At 36.2% G+C, this 12,982-nt stretch overlaps 2 protein-coding genes across 6 annotated transcripts; one reads left to right on the top strand and one right to left on the bottom strand.

Annotated features, from left to right (window-relative positions):
- Positions 1 to 1,629: 1,629 nt before the first annotated feature.
- Positions 1,630 to 3,898, top strand: LOC105137156 (V-type proton ATPase subunit G 1-like). The gene is made up of 4 exons (XM_011042784.1): positions 1,630 to 1,723; positions 2,429 to 2,541; positions 3,286 to 3,386; positions 3,749 to 3,898. Exons 1-4 carry the CDS (start codon positions 1,680 to 1,682, stop codon positions 3,896 to 3,898), a joined length of 408 nt encoding a protein of 135 aa, XP_011041086.1. The 5' UTR covers positions 1,630 to 1,679.
- A 1,281-nt stretch (positions 3,899 to 5,179) lies between these two features.
- LOC105137094 (uncharacterized) lies at positions 5,180 to 8,107 on the bottom strand. 5 transcript variants are annotated; one of them, XM_011042692.1, is made up of 8 exons: positions 7,787 to 8,106; positions 7,492 to 7,699; positions 6,920 to 7,310; positions 6,587 to 6,724; positions 6,350 to 6,506; positions 6,064 to 6,217; positions 5,818 to 5,949; positions 5,180 to 5,639 (listed from the first exon to the last, which is right to left on the bottom strand). In XM_011042692.1, the coding sequence occupies exons 1-8, from the start codon at positions 7,909 to 7,911 to the stop codon at positions 5,445 to 5,447; spliced, it is 1,500 nt and encodes a 499-aa protein (XP_011040994.1). In that variant the 5' UTR covers positions 7,912 to 8,106; the 3' UTR covers positions 5,180 to 5,444. The 5 variants fall into 5 exon arrangements, 4 of the variants coding, with proteins under 4 accessions (XP_011040994.1, XP_011040992.1, XP_011040993.1 ...); XM_011042690.1 differs by having other exon boundaries at positions 5,818 to 5,958; positions 7,787 to 8,105; XM_011042691.1 differs by having other exon boundaries at positions 5,818 to 5,958; positions 7,796 to 8,103.
- Between the last annotated feature and the right edge of the window lie 4,875 nt (positions 8,108 to 12,982).

Here is a 12,982-nt window from a genome sequence, read left to right as displayed (position 1 = left end):
AATAGCAGTCTGCACAAGTTGATGGAAATTAGCAAGCAACCATGCCACATTGTTGTGTCTATCCTCAAAAATAAATTATACGAGGAGCCTATTAGAAACTACCCTCATTTCGAGACAGGATGCTCAGGGACCGTTGCTATATGGACGAGCTTTTAGCTTATGCCAGCCTGCTGATTCATGTATTTTTAAGACATTCCGTGTCACTACACATTTTTTGCAGGTGGGTTCATTGCCGTTTCTGTTTGTGCAAACCATACATTTGTGTTTTCTTTCATGTGGAATTCAATAAAAAGGAAGAATCTTGGTCAAAATGTTGATCAGGCTGACAGAAGGAACAAGGTGATGGCTTCATTAGTAGGTTGATGAAAATGAAGGAAGCTCAAGCTAAATACGATGTCGACAAAGGTGGCAAGAGGAGAGGAAAGATCTTACAGAACAGCTTCACAGGGAAAAATCAGAGGTCCAAGCCCGCTTCCATTTCTCTTCTCTGTTGCGGTAGAGAAGGAGTGATCAGAGGTCCAAGCGTGCTTCCAGCTCTTGATTTACCCCTTCGAGCCCATTTCTTTTCTAACAGCCTCCATGTTTTTCTTCTTTTGTTTTTTGTTTTTTTAAAAAAAACAATCCTTATGAGTCGATGAACAGAGACTAAGGTGAATACAACTGTTTTTTTTTTTTTGAAAATTTTTGAATTTTAATTTTTTTTAAACTCAATTAATATAGACTACAGCATACAAATAAGGTGAGGAAGTGTTTATTATTGCCGTGTAGTTTTGTTTTTTTAGAAAGTTTAAATTTATTTTGCCGTGTAGTTTTTTTTTTTTTTAATTAGAAGGGTTGTGATTCAGTCGTTGTTAGGGACGTTTCTTCTTCCTTTAAATTTGGTTTGAGTTTAAGTGGGAATGGAACTAAAAAGTTCTTCCCTTTATATCTTTATTGAGTTCCTTCTTGTATAGTACACCTGTCAGCAGTGTCTTACCTAATTATTAGATTTGTAGGATATTTAATGGATTGTTAGATTAGTTGTAGTACGTGTAATCTGATCTGAATATCCATATTAAACAGCCCACTGAACATCCTACAAGCCCAATGAATAGGTAAGACAGCGCACTACAACTAATTCCCACGGCCCACTGAACATCCTGCAAGCCCAATGAATAGGTAAGGCACCGCAGGGGTGACAGGCATGCACGATAAGACTCGAACCCAGGTGCGGAGGAAGAGGACAAACATCTCCCACCGTTGGGCTAGAACCTTACTTGTTAGGGACACTCTCCTTTTTTTAAATTTGATTCGAGTCTCAGTGGGAGTGGAACTGAAAGTTTCTTCCCTTCATGTCTTTACTAAGTCCCTTCTTGTACGGTACGTCTGTCATTCTCGCAGTGTCTTACCTGATTACTGAGTTTGTATGATATTCAGTGGGCCGTGGGATTAGTCGTGGTGTGCGTAAGCTGGTCCGGACACCCACATTAATAAAAAAAAATTATTTTTTTATATTTTTAAATTATTTTATATTGAAAATAAAATTTTAAAAATTAAAAAATTAAAAAAAATTACTTTTAACTTACAAATAATGACACAAGTTTCTAGCACCTACCGAAGACATGTGTTAGAAAGAAAATCTCTTGACAGAAAGGAAAAAAATTGTACCGGTTCCTCAGGTAACAGATTTCTTCCTCGTCATGTTTCTAGATTTTCTGCTACTTCTCTGGCAACATCCCTGCATGTATTCTCAGATCACACTGCACCGTTTGCGCTTGGATCTTTTACTCGCCAAATTTTTCTTGATCTCATTTTCTTGAGTTTCTTGAATGGTTAAATCTTGGAAATGGTTTCTTACGTGAAAAATCTTAGTTGTTTTTTTTTTTTTTGGTTCGTCTGCTGGAATTGGTAGGAGTTTGCTTGGTTGCTAGTGTGTCTAGTTTACTCTTTGTAATCGAGACTGAATTCATAGTCATTTGTGTAGATCTTGATTGTTAAGAGTAGGGGATGTGTTGGATCAGTGATATTTTTCGATAAGATGGGAGCTTTTTATCTTTTAATTCAAAGGGTAGTGATTGGTTTCTGGGAATTTTGGATTTTGAGCACTGGTTGCTATCTATAAAGATAAAGATACAATAGGATGGTTAGATTTTGCTTGTACTTATTGATCTTCTTGAGGATTGTGAGCACTGAGTAATTTAGTATGAGTATTTTTTTATATAGAAAGTGGATTGTCTTTTGGCTTTAAAAATAAGCAATTTATAGCAATTTTCTTGTTTTGTAAATGTTCATGGATTTATATATTTTGTTACTCGTCGAGCCTTGTATCTGTATTTGCTTGTTTTTATGCAAATCAAAATCCACTTTGTTACTTGAAGAAGCCAATTGATATTTCTGCAAGGAGCATCAGATGCTAATTTTAGGTGCTCTCATCGTCTTTTTATTTCAGTTCAGCATTGGAGATTTCACGAAGAATGGAAGCCAACAGGGGTCAGAATGGAATTCAACTCTTACTTGCTGCAGAGCAAGAAGCTCAGCATATTGTCAATGCTGCTAGAATTGGTAACCACGTCTTCCCTTCTTTATGCTTTTGACTGTAGAAATACATCTCTTTCTCTTTAAATTACTTGTCATCCCTTTGCTTGTAAATCCTGGTATTTGTGTTCTTTTCACATCCTTGTACAAAGGGCACTAGATAGAATTGGTTAAAAAATTACATTATTTTATGTGTATCTATGATGCTTTTTTCCCAGGTTGTTTGGATGAGACTTACCTAGTCCTTGATTGTATATTATGTCTGTTTGGATGGAGGGACATAGGAAAGATGAGTAGGGGGGAGGAATGGAAATGATGAGGTTCTCGTTTCATTCAAGAAGTAAATACCCAATCAAGGAAGATGAGGATCTACTCCCTTTTCTGGAGTTGTTATATTTTTCAATCCATCCAAAATTAGGAGGAAGGCCTGTCCTTTTTCTTTCTCACCTATCATCCATTCTTGTATCTTTTCTCTCCTTCCAGCTAAACAAGGAGCGGAGAGGTTGGGCTTCTTTTTTCTTCTGTGTTTCCTGTGCTCCTCTGCAACTTAGATCTGCATGGCATGGTTTATAGGAAAATTTAAAATTGGTCTTGCAGCTCAAACGTTGAATTGAAGCTTATGTTATTTGTTTTGGAATGTGATGTAGTAAAGCGTAAATTTCTGTACCCTGGAAGTAACTTTCACACCTTGTTAATTGCATTTATGATGTAATCAATCACTGCATTGGTGCAGATCTTGATTCTTACACGCATCTGTTTCTTTTTGTCCAGAAAAAATGGCTAGACTGAAACAAGCCAAAGAAGAGGCTGACAAGGAGATTGCTGAATTTCGTGCTCAAATGGAAGCTGAATTTCAGAGGAAGCTTGCTGAGGTAAGAACACAAAAAGGAAAAATTCCTGTTAATTCGTTCATATGAGAACATTAAGAATGAGGAAATATTAATTTATTTGCTAGTCACCTTTGCTACTTATATCTGTGTGTGTGATAAATCCGTCATGCATTCCTAGCAACGTATGATACTTCTCCGGCATTGCATATCCCGCACTTGTTCTCTTCTTTCCTCGAATGTCATTTCAGGCATTCTAAAGAGTTTGGCCAAACTTGGTCATTCTTACTCCCATAATTTCTCGTCATTTACTAAAGTGAAACTAAAGTCAATCCATGATCTAATTTGAGCACGTTGTTGTATCATTCAAGAGCTGACTTGAACCTACTTATGTGAACATCAAACAGAGCAGCGGTGACTCTGGTGCTAATGTGAAGCGGTTGGAGCAAGAAACTGAGGCAAAGATTGGTCACCTGAAGAAAGAAGCCGCAAGGATCTCCCATGATGTTGTACAGATGCTTCTGAAGTTTCCCATGATGTTGTACAGATGCTTCTGAAGCATGTTACAACTGTGAAAAACTAGGATCTTACTTGGCCTAAGTAGACAGATGTGTTCAAATACCCTCTTTTGCATGTACTTTTTGAACTTGAAGGTTGGAATTCCAGCTTGGTGAGAATGCTTGTATTCACTTGTCTGATATGTTTATGACTTGTATTGTTTGATTATGTTACTTTATGCAATAATTAAATCTCTTGTGAAATAAATTATCCCTGTTCTTACCATCGAAAAATCAAATTATTTTTTGAACAATTAAAATCTTGAGTTCCAAAATCATTGTGATTTTGTGGTGATTTTTCTCAACTCAATTGCTTCTATCCGCGAAGATCAGGATGTAGGCTATTTGCATAAACATAATGTCTGTGGGTGTAGGGCGGAATAAGGGAATTTAAAAGATGAGAATGAAAATAAAACAAGTAATTTCACACAACAAGAGATAGGGTATTAAAAAGATAAACATTATTATAAAAAATTTAAAATAATATTGTTTTTTTCTGTAGTTAAATGGATTAAAACCGCTCTGTTTTTAGTTATTTTGGCATAAAACGACGTCATTCTTTTCAAATAAAAAAAGTGATATTAAATTTTCATTTTTGGTTGATGGAGGGGGAAATTAAGTTTTTCATTGTTTGGATATGTAGAGGTGGGAAGCTGTAGAGGCAGCAACGCGTCGCCTTCGTCTGCGTGCTTTTCTTTTAATGGTTGGGCTGCAAGTGTCCAACCCAGATATGTGGGCTTAGTCGCCTCTTGGGTCAGAAAGGTGGGCCTGGCCCGTTCCCACCCCGCATCTTCTTTTCCCCCTTTTTCTTTCATTATTTAATCAAATTAATTTTTATATAAATTCATTAAATAAAATTAAATATCCTTTTAATATAGACGGATTATTATTGAGCCTTCTAATTTGGTTTTTTTTAAATAAATAATTATTCGCATCCTTTTCTCTCTTTTTATTGATAAAAATTAAACATATTCATATGATATATTTAGACTCAAATATAAAACATAAATATGATGTTAAATACTAAAAAATATAAATTAATTAAGAATTTTCAATGGTTAATATTGATTGCATTTTTATTCCATTCACTTAGATTTTTAAATTGATGGATTGTTAAAACGGACTTATCCGCAACAAGTGGATACAATACTAATAAAGCTAAGAGTTTTTTTTAAAAAAAAAAAACATTTTGGGAAAATTTGTATACTTTTTTTAAATAATTTCTATCCCCTTTCCTCAGACACAAACACATAGTGGAGTGACTAGAGTAAGAGGCTTCTGTCAACGTCAAACCCCCATAACCATTTACAATTTCATCATAACGGGTCATTGGCCTGTGTTTTGTCGCCCACAAGAGGGCCTCTTGTTGTGGCAGGCGACCCCAGGCAGGAGGAAAAATATGTTTGCCTGGTTATGCTTAGAAGCCGATGGTGCTCTCTTATTCTATGCATTTCATATTCTGAAACAATACGTATTTCGATTCACAAGTTGGTCGTAACATTAAAGGCAATTCATATTTGGAGTGGAATGATTTTGGCTGTCCTTTTTAATGGTGCAATGCTGAGAAATCCTGCAAGATTTGCTCCACCACTATCCCACCTGCTAAGATGCCCACCCCAAGAAGAGCAGGCCTTACTCTTGATAGCTCATTTTGACTACTGTCCTCTTGTTCCTTGTTATACATTGCCCACGCCATTGCCGGTGGGAGAACTCCATAGAGAATTGTCATGCAGTAGCCTCCCTGTTCCACATTGAAGGGTCAGTGATCAGAAAGATCGGTTCTCTAGGTTTTACTATTGAACTGTGTGCTCTGATCCAAAACACGAGTTAGCATTCCTTTTTGAACGGAATGCGCTAAAAGCTAGTTGTTGTTAGGTGATCATTCTTAAAATCCATTTAGCATCCTTGTGGGGACTTACAGCGATGTCTGTGGCGGCGGAGAATGCATCTGGAACAATGGTTGAGACGACTAGCGTTGGAGCAACTGCCATTGCCTTTGCCGTGAAGCTGATTTTATTCCTTTCCCACCATTCACCCAACCCAATTGGTTCCTGTAATATCTTTGCATTTTACGCTAATGATATTATTAATGTTATGGATAGGAGAACTTGTGCTGATAAATAATCACTATGAGGCAGAATTAGAAAAGGGAAAAAAAATGTTACCTGTAATGTTCGTGTAGCTTTCGAATCCCTTGAGAGGTTCTTCAGTTGCTCCTTGAAGAACTCCAAGAAGCCAAGGAGAGTGCCAATCAATGATGTTGCTACTGCAAGAAGTGAGAAGGCCTCTACCATATATGAAACCCCACTCCATCTCTCACTGATGCAAGGACCGTGCATCATAGATATTAATTAATCTCACCATTTGTTTATTTGTTGATAAATTATGAATTACATTAACTAGAAAATTACCGAGCATCTCAAGTCTTCATATAATATGCAGTCTAATTACCTCATAAGCAAAACTGGATCAACAACTTGATCAGCCTGGGCAGAAAGGCCAAGTGCAATTGCATCCCAAACAAGCAAGGCCAGCAAAGGAACACTGCTACCCAGCAAAACTGAAGTCCTTAGTCGCTTAAGGTCACCACCCAAATAAGCACAGAGAACTGCAGGGATATTGAATAGAGTGAACGAGGAGGCTTTCTGTTGATCAAAAAGTACATATTTTGGAGAAGAACCTATTTACCAGGTGCTAGATCATGATACACTAAAGCAAAAATCATCACAGGAATTGTAGCTGGAACTTTTCCCCAGTCACCACTTCCCTCCAATCCTGACCACCCTCCGAAAGCAACAGCTATCACCTCAATCGCTAGTAGCAAACCTGTGCATTAGTCCCTCCTCGTTGTTAGGATTCATATGTAGCCATTAAAGTAACTAGCCCGGCAACAAGTTACTGATGCAAAAGTAACACAACGTTTCCAAGAGGAACAGGGGAAGCTGTCCAAATAAGTGGAATAGTGTGGAAGCATTTTATTGCATTTCTTAATATGGTTTTAACAACAAAATCATCGTATACCTATCATGGAAGCAGTAAGCCATTGATTGACTTGATCAGTTGCTTGAGTCCCACCAACGGAAACTAGCACAGTGAATATAGTAGTGAAGAGGCAGGATGAAACAGATTCTGGAAGATTTACCAAATGAAAAAGGATCTCTCCAGACTTGGAAGTATAGGCAATCATGGAAGTGTAAGCCAAGAAGACATAGGTAATGGTAGCCAAGGTTCCACCCCAGTCTCCTAGGGTCTCTTGAGCCATAGTCCTAATAGATATGACATCTAGTTCACTCTCATCTTCATTTTTTCCTTGCTTCCTCCTCAAACCCACATTGATCTCAACAAGCAAAAGTGCTTCAATTAGGAGAAAACCCCAACATACTATCATGCATATTGAACTTGGAATGACTCCCTGAAATGGAGGTTTTGATACATTAATTAATCATAACGAATGGGATCATTTCTGAAATGGCAGTCTTTAGCATGATTGTAAATAATCATAGGAATATCATAAGTGTCTGTTAATCACAACTGCATTGAAAGCTTGAATATGTGTGTGGAGGAGAGACAGAAAGGGAAAGCGAAAACCTTACTGCAGTAGAAGCTTTCTGTGGCAGGGCAAGTATCCCAGAACCAATACTGGTACCAATAATAAGAGCAACAGCACCAGCAACAGTTCCTTTAGCAGGCTCCTCACTCAATTCTACAGGAACTTTCTTTGCCTTCGTTACTAAAGGTCTTTGAGTTGTAATTTCCCGTCGCTCTTGCGGGCATCTGCAGGCACAAGCAAGATAGCCACGGCTGAAAGAAGAGAGACTGATGGTTAAATTTATGCATTAATACAAAGAGAAGTTTCAGGAAGAATCAGAGAAGGGAGTTCCTTCATACATCCTGTACTTGAAGTAAACTGTGGTGTTCTTTTGTTGCCTTCTAATCAACGGTGGAATCACAGTGACATTTTTGTGACTTTTGGAGTGCAAGGAAGAAGATGAAGGCATGCACTGTGTATCCATGTGACAGAGGAAAGAGGAGGTATGGAAATGAATGGACCATGAATGCAAGTGCCCTCCATGTATCTTGGAAGGGGACCATGTTAGAAAATGACTGACGGTCCACGGGATATTTTGCAACAATGAGTGATCTGAGTGCTTGAAAATTGCTTTTCATTCCCAGCAACAACTTCATTCCAAAAAAAAAAAAAATGTCGCGTTGGAACTCAAATGTGCTTGTATAAATCGACGATTCCAGGACAACAACGTCAAAAGGTCTTTAAGGACCTTCTCCATTTTTCTAGCAAATAGAGCTCAGATAAAAGCCCATGAATCCTTGCTGTAACCTGCGGAGATTTTTGGACCACGCCAGGGTGCTACAAAATATGGACCGTATTCCGGCCTATTTAACCACAAGAAATTGGGCCCAGTTAACCACAAGAAATCGAAAATTGAAACAAGGGATGGAGTGCAAAATGTTCTTCTTGAGATTAAAGTTTTTATACACTATTACCTAGCCATGGATTATCAACGATTTGATTCAGTGGTCGAAAATGGGTCAGTCACCATTTATTCAAAAACCTTTTGACACCGTTAAAAAAATCGCGAAGGATCCAGTAAACATGGAATCAAAAGGTCAATAACCAGGAGGATGGATTGTGACATAGGAAGGTAAATAGGGAAGGGGTTAAAAGATAAATGTGACGAGGACCACAGAGTTATGGAGGTACGGGATATCAACTTGATGAGAAGTGACAAAACCACCACGAGTTAACACAAGTGAGCTGTTGTACAGAAGCCAAGAGAGGTTCTTGCTCTTGCTATACACAACACATCTCAATGGCTTGTTCTGCTGTCCTCTGTAGACATCCAGTCACTGCAAGCCCATCCCCTGCTCTCATAAAGGTCCAAAACGCTTTTAACACTGCTTCCACTCGTGCATCTATTGTTTGTGTTTTGTTGTGATTCCTTTTAAAAAATTAATGAAGGGAGAAAAAAAAAACACAGAGTGGATTGATGAAGCAAGAATTTACTAAGTATGGGAATGACTTTGGAATGTTGGAGGGATAATTAAGTCCGAGGAAATTCTCTCCTGTAATTATTGTCTTTGATGAACGCTTAATAGGAAGTTAGGTGGGCCTTAATACAATCTTCACCGTGATTAGTGGAGTGCGTGCTTCAGTAAAAAAATTCTCTAATCTCATGGATTAGTGTCCCACTATCACCATGAGAGGAACTGTGGAGAGAGACTCAGACACCAATGTGAGTGCAGATGATTTTCGTAGACAACCCTTTTCGTGTCCGAAAAGCCAGTGAAAGTGAACTAACAACCAAGAGAACAGCCATGGAAGGATAACGAAAGAGACCCTCTAAATCTTCTTGAATCAAAGACGGAATTGGATGGGAGGGAACTTGTAAGGTTTGGAGAAATTAAGATTTGATTGAAAAGCTGTAGTAAACGGCTTAATGATTGCCCGCAAACTCATGTATAGTTGAGCATGGTGGAGATTTGTGGTGTACTTGTTTGAGATTATAACAGTAGATGTTGTTTAAATTATTTTTTATTAAAATAACTTAACACATCAAAATAATTTTAAAAAATAAAAAATAAATTTATATTTTTTAAAAACATAATTTCAATCCAATTCCAAACCATGTTAATAAATATTTACAATATCATTATCAAAACTCAATAAACCCTTTTTACATACCAAACAATCAACAAGACATGATGTAATTGGTTTGTCACTCACTTGTTATCAAGAACTTGTAGAGATTAGTGGATCAGAATCACACAAAAACAAAAAAAGGGGGTGTTTCCATCAACTCAATGCCGACCCAACTTTAATTTTCATTACGAGTTGATGGATTCCAAGAAAACGGCAGAGGGCAGCATTCCATCTTCCCCTTTCAAGCGTCACTGCTTCATTTACATGACATTTTTCATGTAGGAATCTGGGATATATCGAACTCCATGCGACTCTTCTACATGGCTGGCTAGCACATGCGTGTTTGGACGACGCAGCACGGGAAAAGGGAGCGTGGAAAAGTAATTGGGAGCCTCGACTGACATGAATGGAACATAGGAATCCCATAAATAAATAAATAAACAAGGGAACAGGGAAATGTAATTTTTTATTATTTATTTATTTTAGCCTTGAAAACCCAAACAGACAGAGTAATTAATGTGCTTTTGAGGATTTGATTCGAATATTTGACAATTTCATCCATATGAATAGGACCCACGTCGTGACCATTGACTAGTCTTTCTCGACCGGAAGACTAGATAATTCTAAACAATTTGCTTCTTCTCCCCACCCCCCCTTCATTCTCTGTTTGTGACCTCCTTGAATTCTCCATACAGGTAGGTAAGAGATATTATTTTTTAAAATATTATTTATTTAAAAATATATTTAAATAATATTTTTTTATTTTTAAAAATATATTTTTATATAGAACTTCAAAATAATTCAAAAATAATTTAAAACTAAAAAAATAAAAACAATCCAAAAACATTGTAAGACAACAACTCCAAATAAAAGGTTGATTTTTAAACTTGTGTTTGATATTACAGTATTCAGTGTTTTTTATTTAAAGATATATATAAAATACTAAAAAATAATTAATTTAATATTTTTTCAAGTAAAATAAGCTTTTAAAATGTAAACTATCAAATAAACAATTAACTATTATTATGTTATTCTTTATTTGTTAACAAGATAAGGATATCTTTGAGCATTAATTATAACTAAATTTATTTTTGAACAATTTCAAGAGTGCAGCTCTCCATATCAGGCACTATTACGAGTTATGTTGATGTTATTAATCATTAGATTTACTAATCTAGGCAACTCTTCTTGGAATAATTATCTAAAGCCTGACACACTGCGTTGAATTTATTTGTTCCATAGTTCAAGATAAATTTGGTATTTTAATGACTAAAAAGCGAGTACATTTACTCAGCCATGATTTCATAGCCTGGACTTGTCAAATTTGCCGTTTTAACTTTGGTAACCAAATTACAGCTACCACTCGCCCTTCCTTCCTGCCGTGGCAATAACCTAATGTCGACACCCATTTGCCGTCAGCACGTTCATATAGTATAGTGGAAGCCATTTTTGCCCTTGTAAGTCTAGCAATGGCAATTACCAATATATATATATATATAGAAAAAAAGGTTAGCACGTGTTTTTGTAAATGGAAGACTAGTCAGATCCTGGTGCGCTTAAACAGTCAAAATACATATCAGCATTTAATATTTTTAGAGCCTCTTAGGAACTGTAGTTCCTATTTTTTTTAAATAATTTTTCATATTAAAATATATATCAATGATATTTTTTTATTTTTTAAAAATTATTTTTAACATCAGCATATCAAAATGATTTGAAAACACTAAAAACATATTAATTTAAAATTAATAAAAAAATAAAAAAATATTAATTTTTTTCAAAAACACTTTTGAAACGCATAAATAAACAGACCCTTAGTGCCTATATGAGTTCAGTAATGTTAAAAATACTTTTGAAACGTAGAAACAAACCGACCCTTAATACCTATGTGAGTTCGGTAATGTATATGAGTTCAGTAATGTTTTTTTTTAAAATATTTTTTTATAAAAAATATTAATTTAATATATTTTTAAATAAAAATAATTAAAAATAAATTTGCAGCATTGTAAGATTTTTTGTATTAACATTAATTTTTATGATTTATATATTTAAATAAGCTCAGAAAATTATTTTAATTTTAGATAATTTTTAAAAACATATACTTTACATCAACTTAATATAATTAGAAACAAATTATTCAATTCTAACGAATATTTGATTCTAAAATCTGAATTTTTTTTAAAAAAAAACCTAGCCAAGAATTTGTCTTGCAGAGTGTTAGTGCGGCTCCATTCTTTAGCCGACGGGGGTGGCTCTGCCCTACGCGTAAGGACAAGTGGGGCGGGAGGAGAAATCGGGAACAAAAAAACAACTCATCAGTTTTTGTTGGTGATCAGCTTGACCGTTGATCACGGGCTCCCAGCGCCAACGAAATCTAGACCCTTTAATCAAGAACAAGAAATGACCCCACATTCAAGTACACTTTGTAGAACCAATCTCTCCTTTTCTCTTTGTTTTAGCGTTGCCATTTCCCTTGCCCCAAAATCAACTCCAATTCTTCACCCTTGATCGGAGAAAAATAATTAACGTAATTAAAATTGTGTTTATTAATATGTTTAAGAGTGCTTTTCCATTATTAAGACATCAAGGATGATAATTTTTTAATTTAAATATACCTTAAAAATAGTCAAATCATAATCTAAAGAATGGTGTCATACTTGGATTCTCTGATGCAATTATTTAAAGTTAAAATAATTTGAAATAATAGTTGAAGCAATTAAGAGGAGGCGTATTATTTTTTCTTTAACTGGGTCATTTTGTTCTTGATAAAAAGAGGCTAGTATCAATCGGTATCACAGGATAAAGAAAGAACGGAGGCAAGCCGGTTAACGAGATTAAAATGGTAGAGGTCGTTACCTATTTTATTTAGGTGAGGTGCCCACATACTATAGAGATTAGGAGAGAGGAGAGAGGGAAGGAGTGACCGTGTTGAAAAATGTTCTAGTGGTTTTAAAAGCCATAAACAGACATGCTCTGTAACTGCTGTGTTCTTGCCTCTTCTCCTCTTCCTATAAACCAATACCTCTCCTTGGTTTCTTTTGTGTTTTGTTTTGAGTGTTAGCTTGCTAATCGTTTGTTCTTTTGCTGGTTGGCTGGTTAATCTTTTTATGCTTCCATCCTAGGTACTACTATTTCTACCACTCCAGCTTTACTCTGGTAAAAGATACCACGTCCTCTACACACAGAGAGAGGGAAAGGGGAAGGATAGTGAGTGCCAGAGAGAGCAGGGGATTCGGCAAAAGGGTTTTTTTTTTTTTTCTCTTGGGAGAGAGCGTTTCTTGTTTCTTGTTTCTGTTCTTTTGATTTGTTTTTTACTTCTTCTCCTGTGAAGTACGATTGGTTGCGAGGCTGAACTGAAGTGAAAGTCTGGTTTTGGGTGCTGCTTCGAAGGGACTGGTTCGGTTGTGCCGTCTTTTCATATTTTG

This window comes from Populus euphratica, unplaced genomic scaffold (genome assembly GCF_000495115.2).
Source record: "Populus euphratica unplaced genomic scaffold, PopEup_1.0 scaffold63.1, whole genome shotgun sequence".
NCBI classification, from domain to species: Eukaryota; Viridiplantae; Streptophyta; class Magnoliopsida; order Malpighiales; family Salicaceae; genus Populus; species Populus euphratica.
Note: the sequence above shows the minus strand (reverse complement) of the source record. Positions and strands in the feature narration are given on the sequence as shown.